At 43.3% G+C, this 11,317-nt stretch overlaps 1 protein-coding gene across 1 annotated transcript; it reads right to left on the bottom strand.

Annotated features, from left to right (window-relative positions):
- Positions 1 to 9,904: 9,904 nt before the first annotated feature.
- Positions 9,905 to 10,854, bottom strand: LOC148005744 (endogenous retrovirus group K member 10 Gag polyprotein-like). Its single transcript, XM_087551791.1, has 2 exons — positions 10,378 to 10,854; positions 9,905 to 10,318 (listed from the first exon to the last, which is right to left on the bottom strand). The coding sequence occupies exons 1-2, from the start codon at positions 10,852 to 10,854 to the stop codon at positions 9,905 to 9,907; spliced, it is 891 nt and encodes a 296-aa protein (XP_087407917.1).
- Between the last annotated feature and the right edge of the window lie 463 nt (positions 10,855 to 11,317).

The raw sequence follows: 11,317 nt of genomic DNA, 5'->3' as shown, positions 1-11,317 counted from the left end.
AACAGATACAGAGGAAATTCAAAAAATCATCAGATCTTACTATAAAAACCTATATTCAACAAAATTTGAAAATCTTCAGGAAACGGACAATTTCCTAGACAGATACCAGGTATCGAAGTTAAATCAGGAACAGATAAACCAGTTAAACAACCCCATAACTCCTAAGGAAATAGAAGCAGTCATTAAAGGTCTCCCAACCAAAAAAAGCCCAGGTCCAGACGGGTTTAGTGCAGAATTCTATCAAACCTTCATAGAAGACTTCATACCAATATTATCCAAACTATTCCACAAAATTGAAACAGATGGAGCACTACCGAATTCCTTCTACGAAGCCACAATTACTCTTATACCTAAACCACACAAACACACAACAAAGAAAGAGAACTTCAGACCAATTTCCCTTATGAATATCGACGCAAAAATACTCAATAAAATTCTGGCAAACCGAATTCAAGAGCACATCAAAACAATCATCCACCATGATCAAGTAGGCTTCATCCCAGGCATGCAGGGATGGTTTAATATACGGAAAACCATCAACGTGATACATTATGTAAACAAACTGAAAGAACAAAACCACATGATCATTTCATTAGATGCTGAGAAAGCATTTGACAAAATTCAACACCCCTTCATGATAAAAGTCCTGGAAAGAATAGGAATTCAAGGCCCATACCTAAACATAGTAAAAGCCATATACAGCAAACCAGTTGCTAACATTAAACTAAATGGAGAGAAACTTGAAGCAATCCCACTAAAATCAGGGACTAGACAAGGCTGCCTACTCTCTCCCTACTTATTCAATATAGTTCTTGAAGTTCTAGCCAGAGCAATCAGACAACAAAAGGAGATCAAGGGGATACAGATCGGAGGAGAAGAGGTCAAAATATCACTATTTGCAGATGACATGATAGTATATTTAAATGATCCCAAAAGTTCCACCAGAGAACTACTAAAGCTGATAAACAACTTCAGCAAAGTGTCTGGGTATAAAATTAACTCAAATAAATCAGTTGCCTTCCTCTATACAAAAGAGAAACAAGCCGAGAAAAAATTAGGGAAACGACACCCTTCATAATAGACCCAAATAATATAAAGTACCTTGGTGTGACTTTAACCAAGCAAGTAAAAGATATGTACAATAAGAACTTCAAGACACTGAGGAAAGAAATTGAAGAAGACCTCAGAAGATGGAAAGATCTCCCATGCTCATGGATTGGCAGGATTAATATAGTAAAAATGGCCATTTTACCAAAAGCAATCTACAGATTCAATGCAATCCCCATCAAAATACCAATCCAATTCTTCAAAGAGTTAGACAGAACAATTTGCAAATTCATCTGGAATAACAAAAAACCCAGGATAGCTAAAGCTATCCTCAACAATAAAAGGACTTCAGGAGGAATCGCTATCCCTGAACTCAAGCAGTATTACAGAGCAATAGTGATAAAAACTGCATGGTATTGGTACAGAGACAGACAGATAGACCAATGGAATAGAATTGAAGACCCAGAAATGAACCCACACACCTATGGTCACTTGATTTTTGACAAAGGAGCCAAAACCATCCAATGGAAAAAAGATAGCATTTTCAGCAAATGGTGCTGGTTCAACTGGAGGGCAACATGTAGAAGAATGCAGATCGATCCATGCTTATCACCCTGTACAAAGCTTAAGTCCAAGTGGATCAAGGACCTCCACATCAAACCAGACACACTCCAACTAATAGAAGAAAAACTAGGGAAGCATCTGGAACACATAGGCACTGGAAAAAATTTCCTGAACAAAACACCAATGGCTTATGCTCTAAGATCAAGAATCGACAAATGGGATCTCATAAAACTGCAAAGCTTCTGTAAGGCAAAGGACACTGTGGTTAGGACAAAACGGAAACCAACAGATTGGGAAAAGATCTTTACCAATCCTACAACAGATAGAGGCCTTATATCCAAAATATACAAAGAACTCAAGAAGTTAGACCGCAGGGAAACAAATAACCCTATAAAAAAATGGGCTTCAGAGCTAAACAAAGAATTCACAGCTGAGGAATGCCAAATGGCTGAGAAACACCTAAAGAAATGTTCAACATCTTTAGTCATAAGGGAAATGCAAATCAAAACAACCCTGAGATTTCACCTCACACCAGTGAGAATGGCTAAGATCAAAAACTCAGGTGACAGCAGATGCTGGCGAGGATGTGGAGAAAGAGGAACACTCCTCCATTGTTGGTGGGATTGCAGACTGGTAAAACCATTCTGAAAATCAGTCTGGAGGTTCCTCAGAAAATTGGACATTGAACTGCCTGAGGATCCAGCTATACCTCTCTTGGGCATATACCCAAAAGATGCCTCAACATATAAAAGAGACACGTGCTCCACTATGTTCATCGCAGCCTTATTTATAATAGCCAGAAGCTGGAAAGAACCCAGATGCCCTTCAACAGAGGAATGGATACAGAAAATGTTGTACATCTACACAATGGAATATTACTCAGCTATCAAAAACAACGAGTTTATGAAATTCGTAGGCAAATGGTTGGAACTGGAAAATATCATCCTGAGTGAGCTACCCCAATCACAGAAAGACATACATGGTATGCACTCATTGATAAGTGGCTATTAGCCGAAATGCTTGAATTACCCTAGATCCCTAGAACAAAGGAAACTCAAGACGGATGATCAAAATGTGAATGCTTCACTCCTTCTTTAAATGAGGAAAAAGAATACCCTTGGCAGGGAAGGGAGAGGCAAAGATTAAAACAGAGACTGAAGGAACACCCATTCAGAGCCTGCCCCACATGTGGCCCATACATATACAGCCACCCAATTAGACAAGATGGATGAAGCAAAGAAGTGCAGACCGACAGGAGCCGGATGTAGATCGCTCCTGAGAGACACAGCCAGAATACAGCAAATACAGAGGCGAATGCCAGCAGCAAACCACTGAACTGAGAATAGGTCCCCCTGTTGAAGGAATCAGAGAAAGAACTGGAAGAGCTTGAAGGGGCTCGAGTCCCCAAAAGTACAACAATGCCAAGCAACCAGAGCTTCCAGGGACTAAGCCACTACCTAAAGACTATACATGGACTGACCCTGGAGTCTGACCCCATAGGTAGCAATGAATATCCTAGTAAGAGCACCAGTGGAAGGGGAAGCCCTGGGTCCTGCTAAGACTGAACCCCCAGTGAACTAGTCTATGGGGGGAGGGCGGCAATGGGGGGAGGGTTGGGAGGGGAACACCCATAAGGAAGGGGAGGGGGGAGGGGGATGTTTGCCCGGAAACCAGGAAAGGGAATAACCCTCGAAATGTATATAAGAAATACTCAAGTTAATAAAAAAAATGGGGTTCAGAGCTAAACAAAGAATTCACAGCTGAGGAATGCCAAATGGCTGAGAAACACATAAAGAAATGTTCAACATCTTTAGTCATAAGGGAAATGCAAATCAAATCAACCCTGAGATTTCACCTCACACCAGTGAGAATGGCTAAGATCAAAAACTCAGGTGACAGCAGATGCTGGCGAGGATGCAGAGAAAGAGGAACACTCCTCCATTGTTGGTGGGATTGCAGACTGTTACAACCATTCTGGAAATCAGTCTGGAGGATCCTCAGAAAATTGGACATTGAACTGCCTGAGGATCCAGCTATACCTCTCTTGGGCATATACCCAAAAGATGCCTCAACATATAAAAAAGACACGTGCTCCACTATGTTCATCACAGCCTTATTTATAATAGCCAGAAGCTGGAAATAACCCAGATGCCCTTCAACAGAGGAATGGATACAGAAAATGTGGTACATCTACACAATGGAATATTACTCAGCTATCCAAAACAACGAGTTTATGAAATTCATAGGCAAATGGTTGGAACTGGAAAATATCATCCTGAGTGAGGTAACACAATCACAGAGAAACACACATGTTATGCACTCATTGATAAGTGGCTATTAGCCCAAATGCTTGAATTACCCTAGATGCCTAGAACACATGAAACTCAAGACGGATGATCAAAATGTGAATGCTTCACTCCTTCTTTAAAAGGGGAACAAGAATACCCTTGGCAAGGAATAGAGAGGCAAAGATTAAAACAGAGACAGAAGGAACACCCATTCAGAGCCTGCCCCACATGTGGCCCATACATATACAGCCACCCAATTAGACAAGGTGGATGAAGCAAAGAAGTGCAGGCAGACAGGAGCCGGATGTAGATCTCTCCTGAGAGACACAGCTACAATATAACAAATACAGAGGCGAATGCCAGCAGCAAACCACTGAACTGAGAATAGGACCCCCGTTGAAGGAATCAGAGAAAGAACTGGAAGAGCTTGAAGTGGCTCGAGACCCCATATGTACAACAATGCCAAGCAACCAGAGCTTCCAGGGACTAAGCCACTACCTAAAGACTATACATGGACTGACCCTGGACTCTGACCTCATAGGTAGCAATGAATATCCTAGTAAGATCACCAGTGTAAGGGGAAGCCCTGGGTCCTGCTAAGACTGTACGTGATTGTTGGGGGGAGGGCGGCAATGGAGGGAGGATGGGGAGGGGAACACCCATAAAGAAAGGGAGGGGGAAGGATTAGGGGGATGTTTGCCTGGAAACCGGGAAAGGGAATAACACTCGAAATGTAAATAAGAAATTCTCAAGTTAAAAAAATAAAATAAAAAAAAAACTAATTAGAAAAAAAAAAGAAATAAAGTTGTCCATTGGATGGTTTGGCCTGGAGGGCTATGCCTCATTTATCCATCCATCCATCCATCCATCCATCCATCCATCCATCCATTCATCCATCCATCCATTCATCCATCCATCCTTCTGTCCACTCATTCATAAGTATATGTCTGTTTTTCTATATGTATGTGTGTTGGTATATGTCTATAGGTATGCTTGTATGAATACTAGTGGAGTGTATGAGACAGGTTGGACCCTCCAAAATGTGAATGTGTTAAAATGTAAGTGAAAATGAAAATGTGTATATGAATGCATGTACATATTTCTGTGCATGTTTGTCTGTGTAAAAGATTTGGATCTTTTCTTTCTCTCTGGTTTACAAAGAGTTAAGCATCTTAGCCAGAGAGGCTTTCGGGTACTTGACCAGAGAAGGGAGCAATTGCAATAAATCCTTTACTTAATCACCTGCTGTTAAGAACAGTTGCCAATAGATCCAGAGATCTGCAGCTTCTGTCCTCATAGTAACTTAATGTCATGATAGTAATATGTTAGTGTATAAACCAACCTTACTCTGTCACAAGACCATGTCTTGAAGCTCTTTCCCCTGGGCTGCTTCAAAGAGGGCCCAGCCTGCAGCTGAGAACCAGATAACAAAGATAAAGCAGAGTCTGTGGTAATAGCCAACCAATGACTGGAACAACTTGATACCCATCCTATGGGCAAGAACCAACCACTGATACTATTAACAATATTCTATTTTGGTTGCAGACAGTAGCATAACATAACTGTTCTTTGAAATGTCTACCCAGTAGTCAATGGAAATAGATGCAGTGGCCTATAGACAAACATTAGACTAAGCTCCTGGACTCTTGTGGAAGAGTTAAAGGCAGAGTTAAGGGACCAAAAGGAGATAGAAATGTCACAAGAAGACCCACAGTGCCACGCCCAACCTCGACCAGCAAGGAAGCCATGACCACAGGAGATCTTCTTCAAGCAGTTTTACTCAGGAACCTTGATACAACCTTCTGACTCTCTCTCTCTTCTGGCTCTCTCTCCCCGGGGAACGCCCTGCACCATAATTAAATAGCTAGCACTGGCCACTTCTAGCAAGCCACGTGGGTCATGTAGATAGGCTGTCACTATGCGAAAGCTAGTGGGCCAGGCAGACATAGCCAAATAAGGACTTGTTTACTGCAAGGAGCGGTCACTGTTGGGAGGGTGGAAGGTGGAAACCAGCGCCATCTTTAAGGAGCGGCACGTCGCAGCTCTCTACAGTTCCCCCTTTTTGTTTAATTAATCAAGCAGGCAAAGGCACCGCTGAGCGTGGCGACCCCCCCACCCCGTCTTAAATCCGTCTTAGGACACCTCGTCACCCACAAGGTTCCGTGCCTTAGGTAGAAGGGAAGTTGCCCGTCTCTGGGCAAGGTCACTCACATATACTCAGGGGCGAGGTGCAACTAGGTCTTCTGAATGACCGTAAGCCAGCCTTGAGGGGACTGTCTTGCTTCAATGGCTGTAAATGTCTCTACCACCATAGCCACGTGGCGCCTCTGAACAAACCTCATTCTACAGAGACACCACAGGCTCACTAGGGAGACCAGCAGCAAGAGTCCAGCTAGGGTTCCCATACCCGCCCACTCTCTAAGATGATTCATAGCAGCAGCAATCCAAGATAACAATCCCATAGCCAGCCTAGCATCTGCACATGTGGAGTTCACAGTCACGATGGCTACACGTAGCTGATCCATTAAGAAATCGAGTTCTCTAGTCCAATTACCTAAAAAATAACTTGACAACTGTTTAGACAAATTAGAGGAGTGGGCTTAAAGGTCATGACGTATCGGCATAGGTCTCTGGAACACCGGTAGTATCCCCCACTGGGGCTCCGTTTTGACCAGCATTTGGGTCACATCGAGAAGTGTCAACAACAGCAGGATCTTCATTCTTGTTGAACCTCCTGGTCAATCTTTCAGGGACCCACAACGGATCTTGCCAGTCCTGAGGAAACACACAAACAGACCCTCTTGCCCACTCCAACACAGGGTCTGGCCCATGCCATAAGCCAGTGAGCACATCTTTCCACTTCACATAACCTTTCAATGTGCCTGCCCAACACTGATGTTGGTCAGTGGCAGAAAGGCCATCATCATCCAAAATTAAAAAATTAAGAGTAAAAAGGGCTAAGTATATCTGTTCCTTAGGCATTCTGCCATGGCCTATTCCCCCTTTTTGTTTAATTAAGCATTCCTTCAAGGTACAATATGCTCGCTGAACAATACCTTGACCTTGGGGATTATAAGGCAGACCATGGGTCAACTGCACATCCATCTGTTTACAAAAGGATTTGAAAGATTGGGCAGTGTATGCTGGGCCATTATCAGTTTTTAAGTGTTGAGGCTTTCCCCAAGCAGCCCAGGCTTCTAGGCAGTGTCCAATAACATTGCAGGCCTTTTCTCCACTCAAAGGTAGCACCTGAACAAGTATCCACAAAAACATGAATGTATTTTAGAGTCCCAAATCCAGATATGTGAGTTACATCCATTTGCCAAATCTGTAGAGGCAGTAAGTCCCTGGGATTAACCCCCCCACTAGGGGGATGATGGAAAGTGATACACTGTTGACATCCTAAAACTATCTGTCGAGCATCTGCTCGAGACAGATGAAACTTCTGCTGTAAGGTTTTGGTAGGCACATGAAATGGTTGATGAAACTGTTGGGCTTGATCCAATGATGAGCTTAAGAAGATAAACTCCATTCGGGTACATCTATTCGCAAGATCATTTTCCTCACTAAGAGGACCAGGCAAACCTGTATGAGCTCTAATATGTTGGACAAAAAACTTGTGACCTCTTTTCCAGATCAATTCCTGAAGTTCCCTCAGCAGCTGGCTAATTAGTGCTGCTAATTCTAATAGGGCCAGCCACTTCTAGTATCTTAACTGCATTAACAACATATGATGAATCAGAGAGCAAATTAAAGGCAGAAGAACAATTTTTAAACACTACCAGCACAATTTTGAGTTCAATTACTTGTGGAGAGCCGGGTTGATATTGACACAAAATTGGCTCTTGATGGTCAACCATATAGACTCCACAGCCATTTTTGGATCCATCTGTAAAAATGTTTGGGGCCCCCTGTATGGGAACACTGGAGGTAACCTTAGAAAAATCACGGGATGTTCCTTAAAGAAGGATAGCAGAGGGTGTTTTGGATAATGACTAACTATCTCTCCATGGAATCCACAGCGTAATATAGCCCAATCATCCACAGTGCCACATAAGATCTTCATCTTCTGACCTGTATAGGGCACTATGATCGGGGTTAGGGAAACACCAAAATATTGTATGCACTGTTGAATCCCATTCAGGGCTAATCGTGCAACAGCTGTAGGATAATACTCTACTGATCTATCTGGAGAAGCTCTGGGATAAACCCAAAGCAGAGGGCCATCTTGCCACAACAATCCTGTGGGCTGCATGTAGGTGGCTAGAATGCATAGCACAATGTCTGCACCCTCCTTCCATCGATGTAACATTGCACCTTGTAATCCCTTTTCAACCTTCTTTAAAGCTTCCCTTGCTTCATCAGTCAATTGTCTAGGAGACTCCAAGGCCGAATTCCCAACTAAGGTATTATACAATGGTTTTAATTTATAATTTGGTAATTTAAAATAACATCTGACCCAATTAATATCTCCCAATAATTTTTGAAAATCATTAAGAGTCTTAAGGTTATCTTTCCTCAATTCAACCTTTTGGGGGATTATGATATAAGGGCTTACTTTTGTTCCTAAATAATTTACAAGATTGCCCTTTTGTACCTTTTCAGGGGCAATAATCAATCCTTTACCTTCTAGCAATTTAACTAAATCTCCATATGCTAAATCTAAAATCTCTTCATTCTTTTCACTTAAAAGGATATCATCCATAAAATGTATGCATCTCAGTGCGGGAAACTTCTGTCTTAATGGGGCGATGGCATTGCCCACAAAATGTTGACACATAGTAGGGCTATTGGCCATACCTTGTGGTAAAACCACCCATTCATATCTTTGATTAGGTTCTTCATGATTGCATGATGGAACAGTAAAAGCAAATCTTTCACTATCCCTTGGACAAAGAGGTATGGAGAAAAAGCAATCTTTTATATCAATCACTACAACAGGCCAACAGGCTGGTAGAGAGGATAAAAGAGGAAGCCCGCATTGCACTGGGCCCATGATTTGCATCTGTTGATTAATAACTCATAAATCATGCAACAGTCTCCATTTCCCTGACTTCTTTTTAATCACAAATATTGGGGTATTCCAAGGTGACACTGATGGTTTTATATGCTTCATAGCCAGCTGTTCATCTACCAGGGCTTTAGCTGCCGCAAGCTTCTCAGAGGAAAGTGGCCACTGAGGAACCCACACAGATTCCTCTGTTTTCCAGGTAATGGGAATGCCTTCCTCAGCGGCCCCTAGGAAAAACCCAGGTCCTGATTCCCTTCTCTCTGTTGGGCAGTTATAGGGCTAGTCCTACCCTGTAGATATTTCCCTATTCCTTTACCAGGAAAATAGCCCATATTTTTCATAATCTTTTGTGAAGTCTCAGAATAATCATTGATCAATTTGAAACCCATGTCTTTCAACAGATCCCTTCCCCAAAGGGAAATGGGAAAATCCAATACATAGGGTTGCATAACTCCTGAATGCCCTTCTTGATCGCTCCAACTCAATTGTCTTGTACTCATATCAGGAGCTCTTGTATAACTGAGACCTTGTAATGTTTGAGATGAGGCCTGTACTGGCCAACCAGAGGGCCAATCTTTCTTAGCTATTATACTTCTATCGGCCCCTGTATCCAACAGTCCTAGGATCCTTTTACCATCTATCCTTAGCTCCATTACTGGGCGTTGGTCTAAACCCAAAGCTAAATATGTAAGGTCGGAGCCTGTGGAACCAAAACCCTTCTCTCCCCTCTCTCTAGACTGGGTGGCAAATTTTTCATGAAGGCTAGGCAAAAGTAACAACTGAGCTATTCTATCTCCAGGGGAAATAGCAGTAGTTCCTTTTGGTGATTCTACCATGATCTTGACAACCCCGGTATAATCTGGGTCAATAACCCCTGGATGGACATGTAGTCCTCTTAAAGCTGTAGATGATCTCCCTATAAGTAACCCAACTGTGCCAGGCTCAAGGGGTCCTTTAAAATCAGTTTCTATCAACTGGACCCCCATCCTAGGAGTTAGTTTGAGTCTGGTGGTGGAGCGGAGGTCCAGTCCTGCGGAGCCTTTAGTGGCTCTCCTTGGCCCCTCGGATGGTGAAGGGAAGGCCATCTCTCGTGACTCTGTTCTACATCCTGATTCACGACTGCCCCATATATTTGTGGGCCGTGAGGTTGGGGGCCCCGCTGTCCATTTTTTGGTAGTGCTCCACCAAAGCCCGAGCTGAGAGGCTGCCCATTGATGTCTTTTACCGAGCGGCATTCATTAGCCCAATGATTCCCCTTTTTGCACTTGGGGCACAGCCCTGGTTGCCTTGGGCATTGGCCACTTCCTGTACTAACTAGACTTCCCCTTTCTGGACATTGCCTTTTTAGGTGCCCCTGTTTATCACATTTAAAACACGCTCCTGAGCTTCCTCCTTTTTTCTGCATCATCTGCATAACAGCAGCCGCAAGTCCAGCATTAGTCAAAGGTCCCCCTATTCTCTACAGACCTTCATCCAAGCTTCAAGTCCCTTGTTCTTGTAAGGAGTGATAGTAGCTCGGCATTCCCTTGTGCACTGTTCATAGGCCAACTGTTTAATCAAGAGCATAGCAGTATCGGGGTCTCCAAAGACTTTCCCCGCTGCTTCTACTAATTGGGCTACAAAGTCAGAGAATGGCTCCATAGGTCCTTGAAGGATCTTGGTGAGGTTTCCACTCACTTCTCCCTTATTAGGTAAGGATTTCCATGCCTTTGTTGCAACTTCATTAATCTGCTGGTAAACCTGTCCTGGATACCCTGTCTGAGCATTGGCAAAGTGTCCCTGACCCAGCAGCATATCCCTATCCCAGGCAGCCTGGCCGTCCCCCGCTGCCATATTAGCGGCAGCCTGTTCATTGGCAAACTCAATAAGAAAAGCTTTCCAGTCCAAATACTGTCCCGGACTAAGACAGGCCCGAGCAAGGTTAGTCCAATCACTAGGAGTCATGCAAAATCTGTGTAAGGCCTCAACCTGAGCTACAGTAAATGAGGCTGTAATGCCATATGTCCTGACTGATTCTGCCAGGGACTTGATCACCTTAAAGTCTAAAGGCTCATGATACCTTTGTTGATTAGCATCCACAAAACAGGATAGGCCAGATGTAGTTCTGTGCAGTCTGCCTTCCACACTTTGGGGCAGAATGTACTACCCGAAACTCTACTTCCTCCCTCTACAACACTGCAGGGAGGAGGAGCCGAGGGGAACTGCCCAGGAGGTTCCTCCACCATTTTAGGCTTTTTCCTTTTCTTCTTCTGTCTATTCCTTAGAGACTGTTTCCGCATTTGATCTATCAACTCTTGTAACTCTTCTTCTGAATCTGTTTCATCTGTTTCCTCCTCTGTATCTGTCTTTTCTGAGTCTGTCTCCTTTGCGCTTCCCTGCTTTTCTGACCTCTCCTCTTGAAGCATTT

This window comes from Rattus norvegicus, chromosome 5 (genome assembly GCF_021556685.1).
Source record: "Rattus norvegicus strain SHRSP/BbbUtx chromosome 5, alternate assembly SHRSP_T2T, whole genome shotgun sequence".
NCBI lineage: Eukaryota > Metazoa > Chordata > Mammalia > Rodentia > Muridae > Rattus > Rattus norvegicus.
Note: the sequence above shows the minus strand (reverse complement) of the source record. Positions and strands in the feature narration are given on the sequence as shown.